At 41.4% G+C, this 13,440-nt stretch overlaps 1 protein-coding gene across 3 annotated transcripts; it reads left to right on the forward strand.

The window, feature by feature from the left end:
- The first annotated feature begins 3,632 nt into the window (after nucleotides 1-3,632).
- On the forward strand, nucleotides 3,633-6,863 carry CLN8 (CLN8 transmembrane ER and ERGIC protein). Of its 3 annotated transcripts, none has more exons than XM_057431725.1 (3): nucleotides 3,633-3,708; nucleotides 4,976-5,614; nucleotides 6,014-6,863. In XM_057431725.1, exons 2-3 carry the CDS (start codon nucleotides 5,072-5,074, stop codon nucleotides 6,326-6,328), a joined length of 858 nt encoding a protein of 285 aa, XP_057287708.1. In that variant the 5' UTR covers nucleotides 3,633-3,708; nucleotides 4,976-5,071; the 3' UTR covers nucleotides 6,329-6,863. The 3 variants fall into 3 exon arrangements, with proteins under 3 accessions (XP_057287708.1, XP_057287710.1, XP_057287709.1); XM_057431727.1 differs by having other exon boundaries at nucleotides 3,660-3,681; XM_057431726.1 differs by lacking the exon at nucleotides 3,633-3,708 and having other exon boundaries at nucleotides 4,953-5,614.
- The last annotated feature ends 6,577 nt before the right edge of the window (nucleotides 6,864-13,440 follow it).

The following is a 13,440-nucleotide window of genomic DNA, read 5'->3' on the forward strand; positions in this document are numbered from 1 at the left end:
CAGACAGGACACCTGACCCAAACTAGCCAAAGGGATATTCCATGCCACAGCACGTCATGCCCGGTACATAAACAGGGGGAGTCACCCAGAAGGAAGCAATCATTGCTCAGGTAGGCTGCGTATTAGTCAGCAGGTGATGAGCAATTATATTGTGCATTTCCTTTTAATTTTATATTCTCTCCCCTTGTTACATCCCTTATCATTAATATTAATATTATTATTATTACTAGGAGTAGTAGTATATTGTGCTTTAGTTATTAAACTGTTCTCATCTCAACCCATGGGATTTATGTTCTTTCCATTCTCTTTCCCATCCTGCCTGGGGAAGGGGGAAGGGGCTGAGTGAGCAGCTGTGTGGTGCTGAGTTACTGGCTGGGTTTAAACCATGACACTGAAAGATGGTCTGAGTTGTAATCTGGGATCAAACCTTTGCTAGATGCACACTGGTATGCCAATCACTGGCTGCTTTAACTTGACAAACATCATTTTGCCTGCTGGTAAAGTCCCTAGTTTCTATTTAGGCGAGACTACCTGGACCTAAATAAAGCTCAAAAATTTCAAGCATACATTCCATAAGACAGACACAGGTTTTTCTTTTGATTCCTGAAGAGGCACTGGAGACACCTGTGTGAAAAATGAGAAAGAAGGACTAGAGATTCTGGGTAAACAGGAAACACCAGTTAGACTAACCTTCATGACTACAGCTGTGAAGCAAGAGCCTAACTACTAAGGCAGAATAACTTGTGACAGTGAACATTGTTAAGACATGTAGATTGGTGAGGGAGGAATAAAAAAGTTCAACTGCAAACCCAAGCTTGTATCATCGCCTCATGCTAGTTACCTGAAGCCAACCAGAAGCAACTGAGGTATTTATAACCAGGACTGGATACAGTTGGTATCACTTATTATTCCTACAAGGTAAAATAAGTGGTTATAGTGACACCAGTGATGCTGGACACTAGGAGATGAAAATCCTCAGGGAGGAGCATGAAGAACCATTGACTGACCAGGGCTCTAATAGAGTCAGGAAGAAGACGAAAACTAAAAATTCTATGATTAAACATATTTAAGCAGTGATTCAAGAGACATATTTATGGTACATGGAACTTAAAGAGAAGCGTGCAAAATGGAAAGAGACTAAGAAGGCTTTGCAGTGAGGTATGAATTTAAGGGGGCAAAGAAGAGGTGAAGCAGCAACATCTTATGCGTTGCAGATTAATTGCAGGACTAACAGGAGAGAGAAATTGAGATTTAGAGGAATTCTTGAGAGAAGTTATTTGACACGCAGTAGCGATCTTGAGAGTGTCTTGTATCAAACCAGAAATAAATCAGGATTAGAAGAAAAAGGGATTGGATATCTTTCCTTGAAAGGAAGTAAAAGAATGAGAAGGGAGGAAATACTGAAGGAATAATTGCCCAAAGGCTGTACTTGGTGAGGTTCAATTAAATAGTGGACAGGGAATGGCCAGACGTCACAGAATCAGCATGGGCATGACACACATCCTGAACTGTGTCTACACCCAAGAGAGCTTTTTTAGTGAGACTGGGAAATATGGCACTACTCAACAGTGGTTGTATGCCTCCAGCATTTTCATTATCTGTTCATAAAGTAAAGAGAAATAGGGGGTAATCTTGAGACGGATTGAGCAAAAAATCTCCAGTTCTCACACATTATTTTAATTATCTAGAAAGACTGGTAGAAACAGCCAGTTTCAAAGCTGCAGTTTTTCCCCACAGCTGGTAGATCAAAGTCTGGATGCTCATCAAACTGAATTTTTTTTTAATTTTGAGACTACCAAGTGCTTCAAGGCAACTATCATCACTCCCTTTCTGGAGCATAAGGAGTTAACTCATTTAAAACTGACCATAAGTAAAATAGAAAAAGAGTTTGCATACACCAGTGCTGATCTCTGAGTACTGAGGAAAGCAAACCAGCCTGGGTAGATTAATAGGTTATGCAGTATAAAGTCTTTCTGAATCCTTGGCACACATGAAAGCCTTGTAATACAGGTTTTCTGAAAGAAGTCAAGTATGCTTCCTACTAGCTGATAGGAAAAAATGCCTAAAACCAGCATGTTCAAAGTGCTCCTTGGAGTAACTGTAGTTTGCATGTAGGAATACTGCATAAGTACTTGTTGGACAAGAATCAGGAGAGCTTTGAGGGTAGGTGTAAAACATTAACAAAGTGAGATTACACATTTGGTATTGCCACAAAGTTTCTTGAGGCAGGCATGTAGTAAGCCTCCCACAGACTTGAAGCAAAGCTCTCACAAGTAGTAGTAAACTCCCATAAACTTGAATGCAGACTGCAGATTAATAAGTGGTAAGCAATCAAATTTCAGTTTAAAAAAATAATTCAAGAAGCATGTCACTGAAAATATAGGATTACATGACAGGTCAGCACAAGTTGTTCATATATGCATGGATCTGTGTCTGCAAATGTGCAAGCTTTCTAAAGCTTTGGGAATAGGGGGCTAAAACCTTTTGAGAAGTTTAAGTAACAGCAGATTTTTCATCCTCTATTGGGAAGATTACCAGCTCAGTGATCTCTCAGGCCCTACAGCCCTTTTTCCCCTTCAGGGTTAGTAAATGAATCTGACCATATCCAAAAGCTTCACACGAATCCACTCTCATTTTGTGCAAAGACAAATCCTTCTATGAGGATTTGGCCAGCTTGCTAGCGCACATCATTAGGATCTCTGTCACTTGATCATGAGTGCGGTCTCTGCCTTAAATAAGTATTTTGGCTGAAATTTCTTTTCCCTGTATTTGCTGCTGAGCCTGGGCCTGCTGTGCTGGACAGAGAAGAGCTTTCTGGTAGTGCAGTGGGAGGTGTGCTCTGCCTACGATTCACAGCGGTGACACACAGGTGTGTGGGCACAGCTTCAGCCAAACCCTGGTGTCCCTTAGGGCTGTCTGCAGAGGAGCTAGGAGGAAAGGTGTAATGCCCCACATCCAGCACAGTAAAGGGAGACATGAGCAGTAGACTTTCTTTCCAGGCTTTTCCCATACACTGCTGAGGCTGGCTGCCCATATCTAAACTACTGAGGTGGCATATGAACAGATGTCAGTTTTCACAGAGATCAGAAGGGTCCATCAGGGACAGGGTATCACATTAGCAATCACAAGCAAATGCACAAATGCCTCCTGCCCAGTTATCCTGCTACTGTGGCTGGACCCAGCTTTCCACAGGGAATGGTGAGATTTCCCTCTCCCTACCTAGAAACCGAGCACATGTCAGACTTCCAGGACTGGAGCACCTGTTGTATGAAGACAGGCTGAGAGAGCTGGGGTTGTTCAGTCTGGGGGAAGATCATTATAGCACCCTTCTCTTCCACTACCTAAAGAGACTTAATAAAATCTTAAGGACTTCATGCAAGGGCATGGAGGGATAGGACAAGGGATAATGGCTTTAAACCGAAAGAGGGTGGGTTTACATTAATATAAGGAAGAAGTTCTTTACTGTGAGGGTGGTGAGGCACTGGCACAGGATGCCCAGAGAAGCTGTGGCTGCCCCATCCCTGGCGGTTGTGGGAAGTGCGGCTGGTCGGGTCTGTCCGGGCCGGGCGCTCCGGGGAGACGGTGGGGGCGGCTTTGCCGCTCGGGGCAGTCCCGGAGCCGGGAACGGCCGGCCCCCATCTCGGGCAGCGCTGTGGATGAGGAACTGCGGATGTGAGCGAGGTCTGTGCGCCTGGGCCGGCACCCCAGGTCTGCGTGAGGGGCTCGGCGGCGTCGGGGCGGGTGGGGACGGGGTTGTTGTGCCGGTGTTTGCGTGGGAACGCAGGTGCTGCCGCCGCCGTGCTGCAGCTGGGCTTGGTCCGGTGGATCGCGCTGTTCAGGGCCTGCTCCTGCCATCGGACTGGCGTGTTTTACCCTGTTTTTTCTCCGGAGATTGGGGGAGGAGGGTGCTACTGGGATTCCACCTTCGAGTCGGTCTAGTCCGGTGTGAGGCTCTGGGGCGGGAGTGGGGTCCTCAGACAGAAGCTGCCAGCCAACTCCCCTGTCTTGGAGAGAGGCATTTGCGAGTACAGGTCTCTACGGGGGTGTGGGTTGATGGTGGCGTTTGCTGCATGGTGAACCAAGGCTGGGGCATCTCACCAGGGGATCTGAACTCGGTGGTCGCTGTGGCTTTTTCATCTAGCTCCTACCAAACTCCCAAACGCGTTGCAGTTTGGAGCGTTTACAGACTTGAGTGGGTCTATTACCTGGCTTTTCCCTCCCCACAAATCCTTGTTTTTTGAACTACAGTGTATTCAGGAAGTTTCAGGTAACTTGATGCACTTACTGCTGGGCTGTTCAGTTAATGACACGAATGTTGTTAATAATACACATTAATGTTGCTTGTCTGCATTCCATACTCTTGCATTTTTGCAATATGTTTTCTGTTGGAAAGTGGTTTAATGTTCAGAGACTGATTGCAAAGTCTTGGTTTGAGATAGGATCCTGAAAGCCCTTTTCTATGTACATGGTCCTGCTCACTGAATTAAGTTTTTAGTTTTATATCCTAGGTCTGTATCTGAATTGCACCCAAAGCCATAGGAAGTGGTGGAAAGTCAGTGAGATAAAAGCAGGGGAGTAGGAGAATAATGGCATAGGTGAATAACTGCTTGTTGCTGTTGAAGTAAAAGTTCCGTAAGTAAGAAAACAGGGCTTACTTCTTTGTATTTACTTCTTTGTATTTTCCTCTTTCTTGCCTTCCTAATTTGCCCTCCTCAGCTTTTGTTTCAGTGCACTACTTTGTGCTAATACAGATTTTGCAGACCAATTGTTAAATGCGTTGTTAAACACACTTAAGTTTGTCGTTTGTTTTGTTTTTTTTTTGTCTGTCTGCCTGTCTTTGGGATGAATGTACCTAATGCAACAATACTAAAGTTGTAACTGCAGGGGAAGTGAGTTCTCTATGGTTTAGAACCTATGTATATGGATGACTTAGAAATTCACTTTTTTTTTTTTTTTTTTTTCCTCCTTGCTCCAGATGGAAGAGTTCGTGGTTTCTGATTTGCATAATAGCAGGGGCTGAATAGGCATAAAGGAGACTATAGTGCGGGTGAGAAGTGTCAAAGAAGAAGAAATGAATCCTACAAATGCTGATCCAGTGTTTGGGACCACTTTTGAATGGGACTATCTCTTATGGGAAGTTCGCTTGACATTTTTAGCTGCTGGCTTTTTAATCTATTTGGGAGTATTCCTTCTGTCTCACTGGTTGTCTTCATGGATAAGTACCACTTATCATGCCTTGTATGCAAAGGAGAAGGTGTTTTGGAATATGGCAGTCACACGTGGTGTGTTCGGACTTCAGAGTTGTGTTGCTGGGCTATGGGCTTTGCTCGTAGATCCTGTTTTTCATGCTGACAAAGTGTATTCACAGCAAAATTGGAGTTGGTTTAACTGTTTAATAGCTGCTGGATTTTTCTTGCTTGAAAATGTAGCTGTTCACGTGTCCAATGTTATTTTTAGAACATTTGATGCATTCTTGGTAGCTCATCACTTGCTAGCTTTTGGTGGCTTGGCTGGTCTAGTGATTAATGTGAAATCTGGACATTATCTGCCTTTGATGGGAATGTTGCTGGAGATGAGTACTCCCTCAACATGCATTTCCTGGATGCTTTTGAAGGTAAGACCATGGTAATTTTGTTTGTAACAGTTTTCATGTATCTCACTTTTCACAGGTAATCTGTGCAGTTCTTTTAGGTAGCTTTTAAGTAAAACTGCATTCATATAACTGGGACCCATGTTACTGTGATACCTTCTTTTTGTCATCATGATATTTCTGTAGTCCTTCATACAGGTTTTTTGTGCGATAACGTGTGCATGTGGATAGTGAGATGGTATAGATCTGTTCTGAGTTTGGGGTGTGGTATGCGTGTGGAAAATCATAGCTGTGCATGGAAAAAATGCCTGAGAGTGTGTGTTCATGAAAGCTGGGTATTTGCATTAGTTCTAGAGATTCCTCAGTTCACTATGTTGAAGTAACAATCTCACTTCTGCATACTTTCTATTCTTGTTTTTCTAGGCTGGCTGTGCTAACACCTTTTTCTGGAAAGCAAACCAGTGGGTGATGATCCACCTGTTTCACTGCCGCATGATTCTTACTTACCACATGTGGTGGGTGTGTATTTTCAATTGGAATTCTGTGGTAGAAAATTTGGGACTTCTTCATTTTGCTGTTCTATTCTCGGGATTATTTGCTGTTACGCTAATACTTAACCCATACTGGACGTACAAAAAAACGCAGCAACTTCTGAACCCAACTGACTGGAATTTTGAAAATAAAGCAGTGGAAAACGGAAAATTAAATGGTGAAACACATGAAAAGAAGAGGATGTGACACTGAAACAGCTGTTTCCTTATAGGGTGGCAAACGAATACAATGCAGAGTAATTCTTTGCCTGTGAAATAGAAGCTGTTGCATGAAGTTCATTAACACAGTGCTTCTTTGCTGGTAGGATTCTGTGTGCACCAGAAGTATTTTAATGGATTTTTTCTGTTTCATATGTGCATACACACAAGATAGTCAACCTCTTAAGATATACACCAAAATTTTGTCAGGTTGGACAATATTTCATGATCTAGTAGTGATGTGCTCTCTAATGGCATCCTTTGTCCTAATGCTTCCAAGAGGCTTTACAGTTAATTTGGCTATTAAGCTCAGCTTGAATCAAGTTCAGCTTGAATCGTATTTCATACATGTCAGAGATACTGTTAATGGAAGTTACATTGTTTATTAAGATCAATTATGATGTGAGTTAGGTATGCATGGGTACCTAGTTCCTGTGTGCCATTTAGTCATTCCAAGTGACTGAATTGGTCAGTGGTAGAATGCAGTCACGGCTGGAGTGTGGGGTTTGGTTTTTTTTCTGTTTTTCGTTTTGGGTTCTTTTTTCCTTATTTTAAGCGCACTTGAGGAAAAGGAAGATAATTGAGTGTTCGCTGTAAAAGTGAGTTTCCAGGTTGCCCTTAGTATGGGAGGAGTTCATATCCACCACAAAGATGCATGTGGGGATGCAGGCATTTATTATGCTGGTGGTCTAGCCAGGCGATCATAGTGGTCACTTCTGGACTTGAAGTCCATAAAATACAAAAGACAACAACAGAATGTTTGGCTCCCTTTCTGTGCTTGAAAAGATTGCTGGTTGATTAGTAAAATTATTTTCTTTGTAGGTCCCACGTGAGGGGTCATGTAATTAGTTCTGTTAGTACTTCTGTCGTGGTTCCTCTTATTTTTTGAAGTTTTCTTAGTTACAGAGGGTTTTAGAACCTGGGGAGGCTCCTCTGTGGGGGAAAGCCTGTATTGCCTCCTTTAAGAGTTCAGTTGTTCTTCCACTGATTTATTTTACTTCAAAGACCATACAAAGTGACACTAACAGTCCTTTGCACTTTATCTGCTACATCACTAAAGCTTTCCTTGACCTAAGGAATAGGGTCCCTTTTCAGATATATGGACTTGGCAAATTGTGGTGAGTGTTCTCCCACTCAATAGCATTTCTCTGATGGTTCCAGGGTGAAGTGTTGGACCTCAGGTGAAGGTCTAATAATCACGACAGAAGACAGTGACGCCTAGTGGCAGGAGAATGACAAGGCTTTTAAGTAGTTTTGTGCACTGAGCTAGGGAGATAAAAAGCCTGTCGTTTGAAACTTTTATAATGTGGTGTGACTGCTACACAGATTTATTTTCCAAAGCAATAAGACTGGGCAAGCCCGAGCTATGAAGAATTTTAGGTCAAGGCATATGTTAGAGGCTTTATGTGCTGCTCTGTAGTGGAGCACGTTTTAAACATGTAAGGGAAGCACTGTTTAGTGTAAACAGTGCCATGTTGTTAATTTTTGGTGGAAATGTGCTTGATTTGATTCTGAGTGAAGGGAGGAAACTAGTGGTCAGGTTGCTGTGTTCCCTAATTTAGTTCGTGTAAGCACAGAGTTAAAGAGCTGCTCTATGAGGCAGAGGAAACTTCTCACTATTAAGTCACAAATATAAGGCTAGATGTTGTTGATAATGATGAAGTGGTGAATGTCTGAAACTGACCATTCAGAACCAGGGTAGTAATTTTGCACAGCAACCCTGTCTGTTGTTCTGTTGATACTCAATAAAGAAATCTATATTTTGGCTACCTTCTTCTAAGCAGGCCAGAAGGGGAAGTGGGGTTGAGGGGAGCAAGTGGCTTTGTGGCACTTAGTTGCTGGCAGGGGTTAAACCACAACACAGTGTTTTGGCACTATAGCCTATATGAATGCCATTCTACAGAGAAAAGGGTTCTCTAAAGCTTAGAACTATGTGCTTCTCCTGAGGAGCTGTGTGTGGGAGAGTAATGTTGAAAGTGCTTTAGAAGAAGGCAGGGGATGGATTCCTTGGGAACAACCCAAATATGTGATCCAAATACATACCTTGCAGAATCCAAACATCGCTTACAGGAGTTCCAGAGGAGAAGGCAGGGGTTAAGTCACCAGGTATCAAAATGCTGGTGTACTCTGTGCAGCTTAAAACTGGAAGGTTTGGATTCAGTAAAATTAGGTGTTGTGGTTTAAGCTGAACCCAGGACACTACGTAACAATTATGAACATTTCAGCTATGGAATTCTGAAGAATCCTAGCAGAAAATGAAAGCATTAAAAGAAAAGTAGATTTTGGCCAAGTATGTGATTCTTATAGTGGCTGGCTGAAGGAGGTAAAGTTTCTATGTGCTAAGATAAGAGAATATGAAGGGGTGGGGCTAGTAGTGAATTTGGGAATGAAAATTGAAATTCAGTGTGATCTGAGTGGCACCAGGCTTCTGAAGTTTAGTACTTTGTTTTATCAATTTGTGTAGTGTTAATGTGGATTTTAAATATCTCATTAAAAGTGTTTTTTATTACTACAGTAAGGAAGTTTGGTTAGTGTGCATCTTAGCAAGATTTGTTTTCATGCAAAGACTGTTATGGCATATCTCAAATCTTTTTCATGTCTCAACTATGTAATTGTTGACCCCAGATCACCTGTTAACTTAAACATTGCTAGATCTACTAGAAAAAGGGAGCTATGCAATAAAGCAAATAACAGCACTCATTTCTGTTGGTTTGAGTGCACCTTTACAGTCCACCTAAAAATACAACAGGACATAAAATACAGCCAACCTTAATTCTTCATCTTGATGGCCTGGAGTTGGAGTTACCAGTTCTGTTACACAGGGACTTTTATTATACTTGAGTGTTTTCTTTCCTGCCTTTTGTTGCTCCCTTTAAGGGAATTTTCTGGTTTGTGATTGTGGCTGATTGTCTCATTGCTCTGAAACAAGACTCAAAAAAGTTCTCTAACTGGGGGAGTTGGTGTCTAATTACCTGTATAAATAAGTGCTGCTTTTCAGCCCAAAAGGAGACTAGCCATAGTTTGTTTATAAATTTTGTTAATGTGAAACTAACCCCAGTCCTGTTCGGCCTCTCTTGTAATGCCTCGTCTACAATCTGATGTTGAAATATTCACACTTGGCTTCGGTAGTGGCTGCATCAGGTCACAAGGTGTGCTGCTGCCATGATTTGGAAAAGGCTTTTTTTTTTTTTTTTTTTGAACAAGCCTATTCAAGGAGTCCTGTTTGTGTCACCTTTCTGGCTGAAGCTTTTTAAAAAGCAAAACCAAACCCACAACAAAGAATAAACTGTGATGGGGGTGTTTGGCATTTGTTTGTTGTTTTTTTTGGGGGGGGGGAGTGGTTGCGGGGGCTGATATTTTTGTTTGTATTTAAGAAAAATGCCTGATCTAAGACACCCTGGCCAGACATCTTATTTTTACCATCTTCACACAGCATTCCTAAATCACAGTTTGCATGTGCTTCCATTTGTGTCCTGTCTTAGTTTTTTTCCAAAACCTATCATCCTTTCCCTTCCACCAATCTTTCAGTAATATTTACTGTCACTTGTAGTACAGTTCATGATCTTGAAGCAGGCACATTGCTACAGTGATATCTCTGTCTGATAGTTTTCAGCATGTACTATTGTGCCCTTCCTCCACTAAGTGCAGTGTCCAAGTCTTTCAGGTTTTCTTGCTTTTTCCTGGTAACACTGATTAAGTATTGCTGTTACATACAGTAATAAGACACCTTTCTTAACCTCAGGGAGACTCCCACTCAAAGTGAATTCAGAAGTATTAAGCAAATTCAAGTTTGCTCTTATATAATAAAAGTTTGTTGAATGGTACAGCATCTTTACACTGTGTACATAAATAAAAGTATTTTATTGAATAATTGTCTCCTGAGTTTTATTTACTCATGACAATGTCTATTTTTTGCTTGCTATTTGTTACTTTAACAGTTTTTGCAGTGCACACACTAAAACAATGACTTGTTTTGAAGTACTCATTAAACTTGACAAAGGCAGTATCATATCCATGTAAATAGCTATGAAACTTTGTAAACTTCAAAATTTAACATATTTAACATACAATATTTAACACACAGGAGCTTGTTTAGTTACATGACTAGAAGCTGTGACATATGTAAGTATGTATTAAAAATGGTTTAAAAGAATCACTTGGAAGTGATCTTTATGACTTGTTTCTTTGAAGTGTGGGTTCCATTTTTTTGTTAGGCTCTAACTGTGAAGACACTTCATTTGGTACCACATGACACTGCATGTTTTAGTATGGGCCACCTTAAGTTAAAAACAACAAAACCCACAAAGCAACAAAACAAAAACCCCAAACTTGTTTCATTGCTAAATAAAAAAATACAGTTTAAAACGTTAAATGTTATGTATTGTATGGTGCTTTGAAGGAATTAATTCCTGATGGTTTTTAGTATTAATGAGTTAAAAAAAGCATTGATACTGGCATTTTTAATTATTATTCTGAGAATGCATTGTGTAAGCAACTGGCTGGAATGATTTTGCTAGTTGCTCCTGTAGTGAAGCCCCAAGATTAACTGATGTTCATGTGTAAAGCTCCACTGTGGAATGTGTGTGGGTACAGACTGGGATGAGAAGAATGCATGCTAGTATTTGTATGAATAAAGTCCTTTTTTTTTTGTAAACAATCTGTAAAAGGAATTTAAATGTTACTGATGTTTTGCTAGTCAGATGTTTTCAGTTAACAGGTAAGTATATTTTACTAAATAGCTCTTGTTGTATTCCCAGAAAAGCACACTTACACAGGCAAGGTTATTCAGCAATTACACTTTTTCAGTCTCGTGTCATGGCACAAAAAGTAACTGATGGTCATTAAAGTAAATGATTCCTGTTTCTGTAGGTGTCATCATCCAGATGGCTTTCCAGTGTTGGAAGAGTCATTACATGCTTGGGATCTGATTGATGAATTAGCATGTTCTGCTAGCAGTGGTGTCACAGAGTGAAACCAAGTGTTTGTGCAGCACATAGAGCCTTCCTCTTTCCATTGAGTAAAACCATGCTGAGTGAGGTAGATTGAAAAAGATAGTGATGCAGCGAATGTGTAAGGACATAATGGTATTCAAGGTTGCAGAAGACAGCCCTCTCTTGAAAAGAGAAGGGCCTGCTCACATGTCCACAAAGAAAGCAAGGAAATGGGTTGTGCTCTGTGCATGTGCATGTTCTGATGAGTCAGCTGAGGTCACTTCTGAGTCCTTAAGGACATGACCTGAGCAGAGAGAGTGGAAATTTAATACTAGCTTTATGAAATATAGGATGCAGTACTTTGAAATATTTATTCCTCATGATTCTAGCTGCCTTTGCTCCTTTGAAGGCTTAGTTCATAGTAGAGGTCTGTATAAGCCCTCTGACACTGTTTTCACCAGTATGTTCTCTGACATTTTACTGTCAAGACTAGAGTGAGGACGTGCCTTGTCTTAGTACCAATAATTGATTGTGGCAGCTCCAGGTACTCACTCAGACTGACTTTTATGTTGCTATATAGATGTGCAATTTCCTTCTCCTGTGTTACTGCTTCTGCTGCCAAAATCAGTTTACCATGTGGGCACTGCATTTTGTCACCAAAGCTGTGCTCACTGAAGTTTAAGCATGGGGCTTGCACTGAGCAGGGGGGGAAATACACCTGAAGAAGTGCTAATTTTGTTGGGGGACTTTTGTTGGCTTTCCTACATTTCTGTGCCATGAAGTTCTGCTGTCAGGATTGGGCAGTAAGAGTAAATCAAGGTGACTACTACACTACCTTGAGAAACAAAGCCATGCAACCAAACTACACAAGTACAGAGAAGCGGCTTGCATAGAGTACACGTGGAGCATCTGACACCAGCTTGATCATCTTGTCTTGTCAGTCATGTTTACAGGAAGAAAGCAGCAGTAGCCTTACTTAGGAGTCATAGGATATAAATATGAAGAAAATTAGGATGTTTTGGGATGAGGTAGCTGAGACTATTACATTGTACAGTGCTGAGCAGGTTGCAGTTAGACATTATAAACGTAGACTGTGAGATGCTTTAATGCTTTTTTTTTGTCAGTAGCATACTGCTTTAAGAATCTCTGTGACACTGGTTAAGGAAAAATTTGAGGATTGTTTTTAGGACATCAAAGTTCCCAAGCAGTATATTGCCCAAGACTGAAGGAGCCAACAGTGTGTTCTAATCTATAATAATGTATTCTTGTATTATCATTGCCTTTTTATCTTACACAATTATATTTTAGCCATGGAGTCTCTTTTGCGTATTCATGAGTACAGATGAATCTGCTCATTTATTTTCCTTATTTTCCTTTTATTTTCCTTTTTTATTATTGTTTTCTTTTTATTATCCTAATACTTTTTATTTGCCACTTTTCCTACTTGAATTCCTTTTCCTTAAATATTGGTGGCTTAGAGTCATACACAGTACTTCATATAAAGTCTTCTCAGAACCTTGCTTGTACTTCTTTTCTGCCACTGGAAATAGCTCTGTCTCAGCCAAAGGCTGCATTTGTCTTTCACGGTTGCATGACCTTAATGCTTCATGGTCCAATCGCAGGGTATGGTTGAGCCCCCCACGCGAGGTGGTGGTACCTTGGGGAAGCATATGTAGAAAGAGCAAAACCATGATACAGGCAAAACAAGTAAGGAAAAAAGTGAAAGAACCAACTCTGCAGGCACTGTATTGAAAGGAGGAAGAAGGGTAGGCAGTGCTCCAGGAGCCAGAGCAGATTCCCCTGCGGTCTCTGGAGGAGCCTAGGGAGGAACAGGTTTATCCTGAAGGACTGCAGCCTGTGGGAAGGACCCACGTTGGAGCAGGGAAGGAATGTGGGGAGGAAGGAGCCCAGGGAGGAGCTGTTGTGGACTAACCACAGCACCGGTTCCCCATCCCACTGTATCTCTTGGGGTGGGAGAGATAAAGGAGCTGGGAATGAAGGAGTCAAGTTGAGCCTGGGAGAAGTGTGTATGTGAGGTGTTTTTACTCTTGTCTTTGTTTCTCACCGTACTACTCTAATTTTAATCGGCAATAAATGCAGTTTCCCCAACTTGGGTCTGTTTGGCCCATGACAGTAGCTGCTAAGTGATCTCCCTGTCTTCATTTTGACC

This window comes from Pezoporus wallicus, unplaced genomic scaffold (assembly GCF_028554395.1).
Source record: "Pezoporus wallicus isolate ANWC-B61680 ecotype Strahan unplaced genomic scaffold, APGP_CSIRO_Pwel_v1 contig_161, whole genome shotgun sequence".
NCBI lineage: Eukaryota > Metazoa > Chordata > Aves > Psittaciformes > Psittacidae > Pezoporus > Pezoporus wallicus.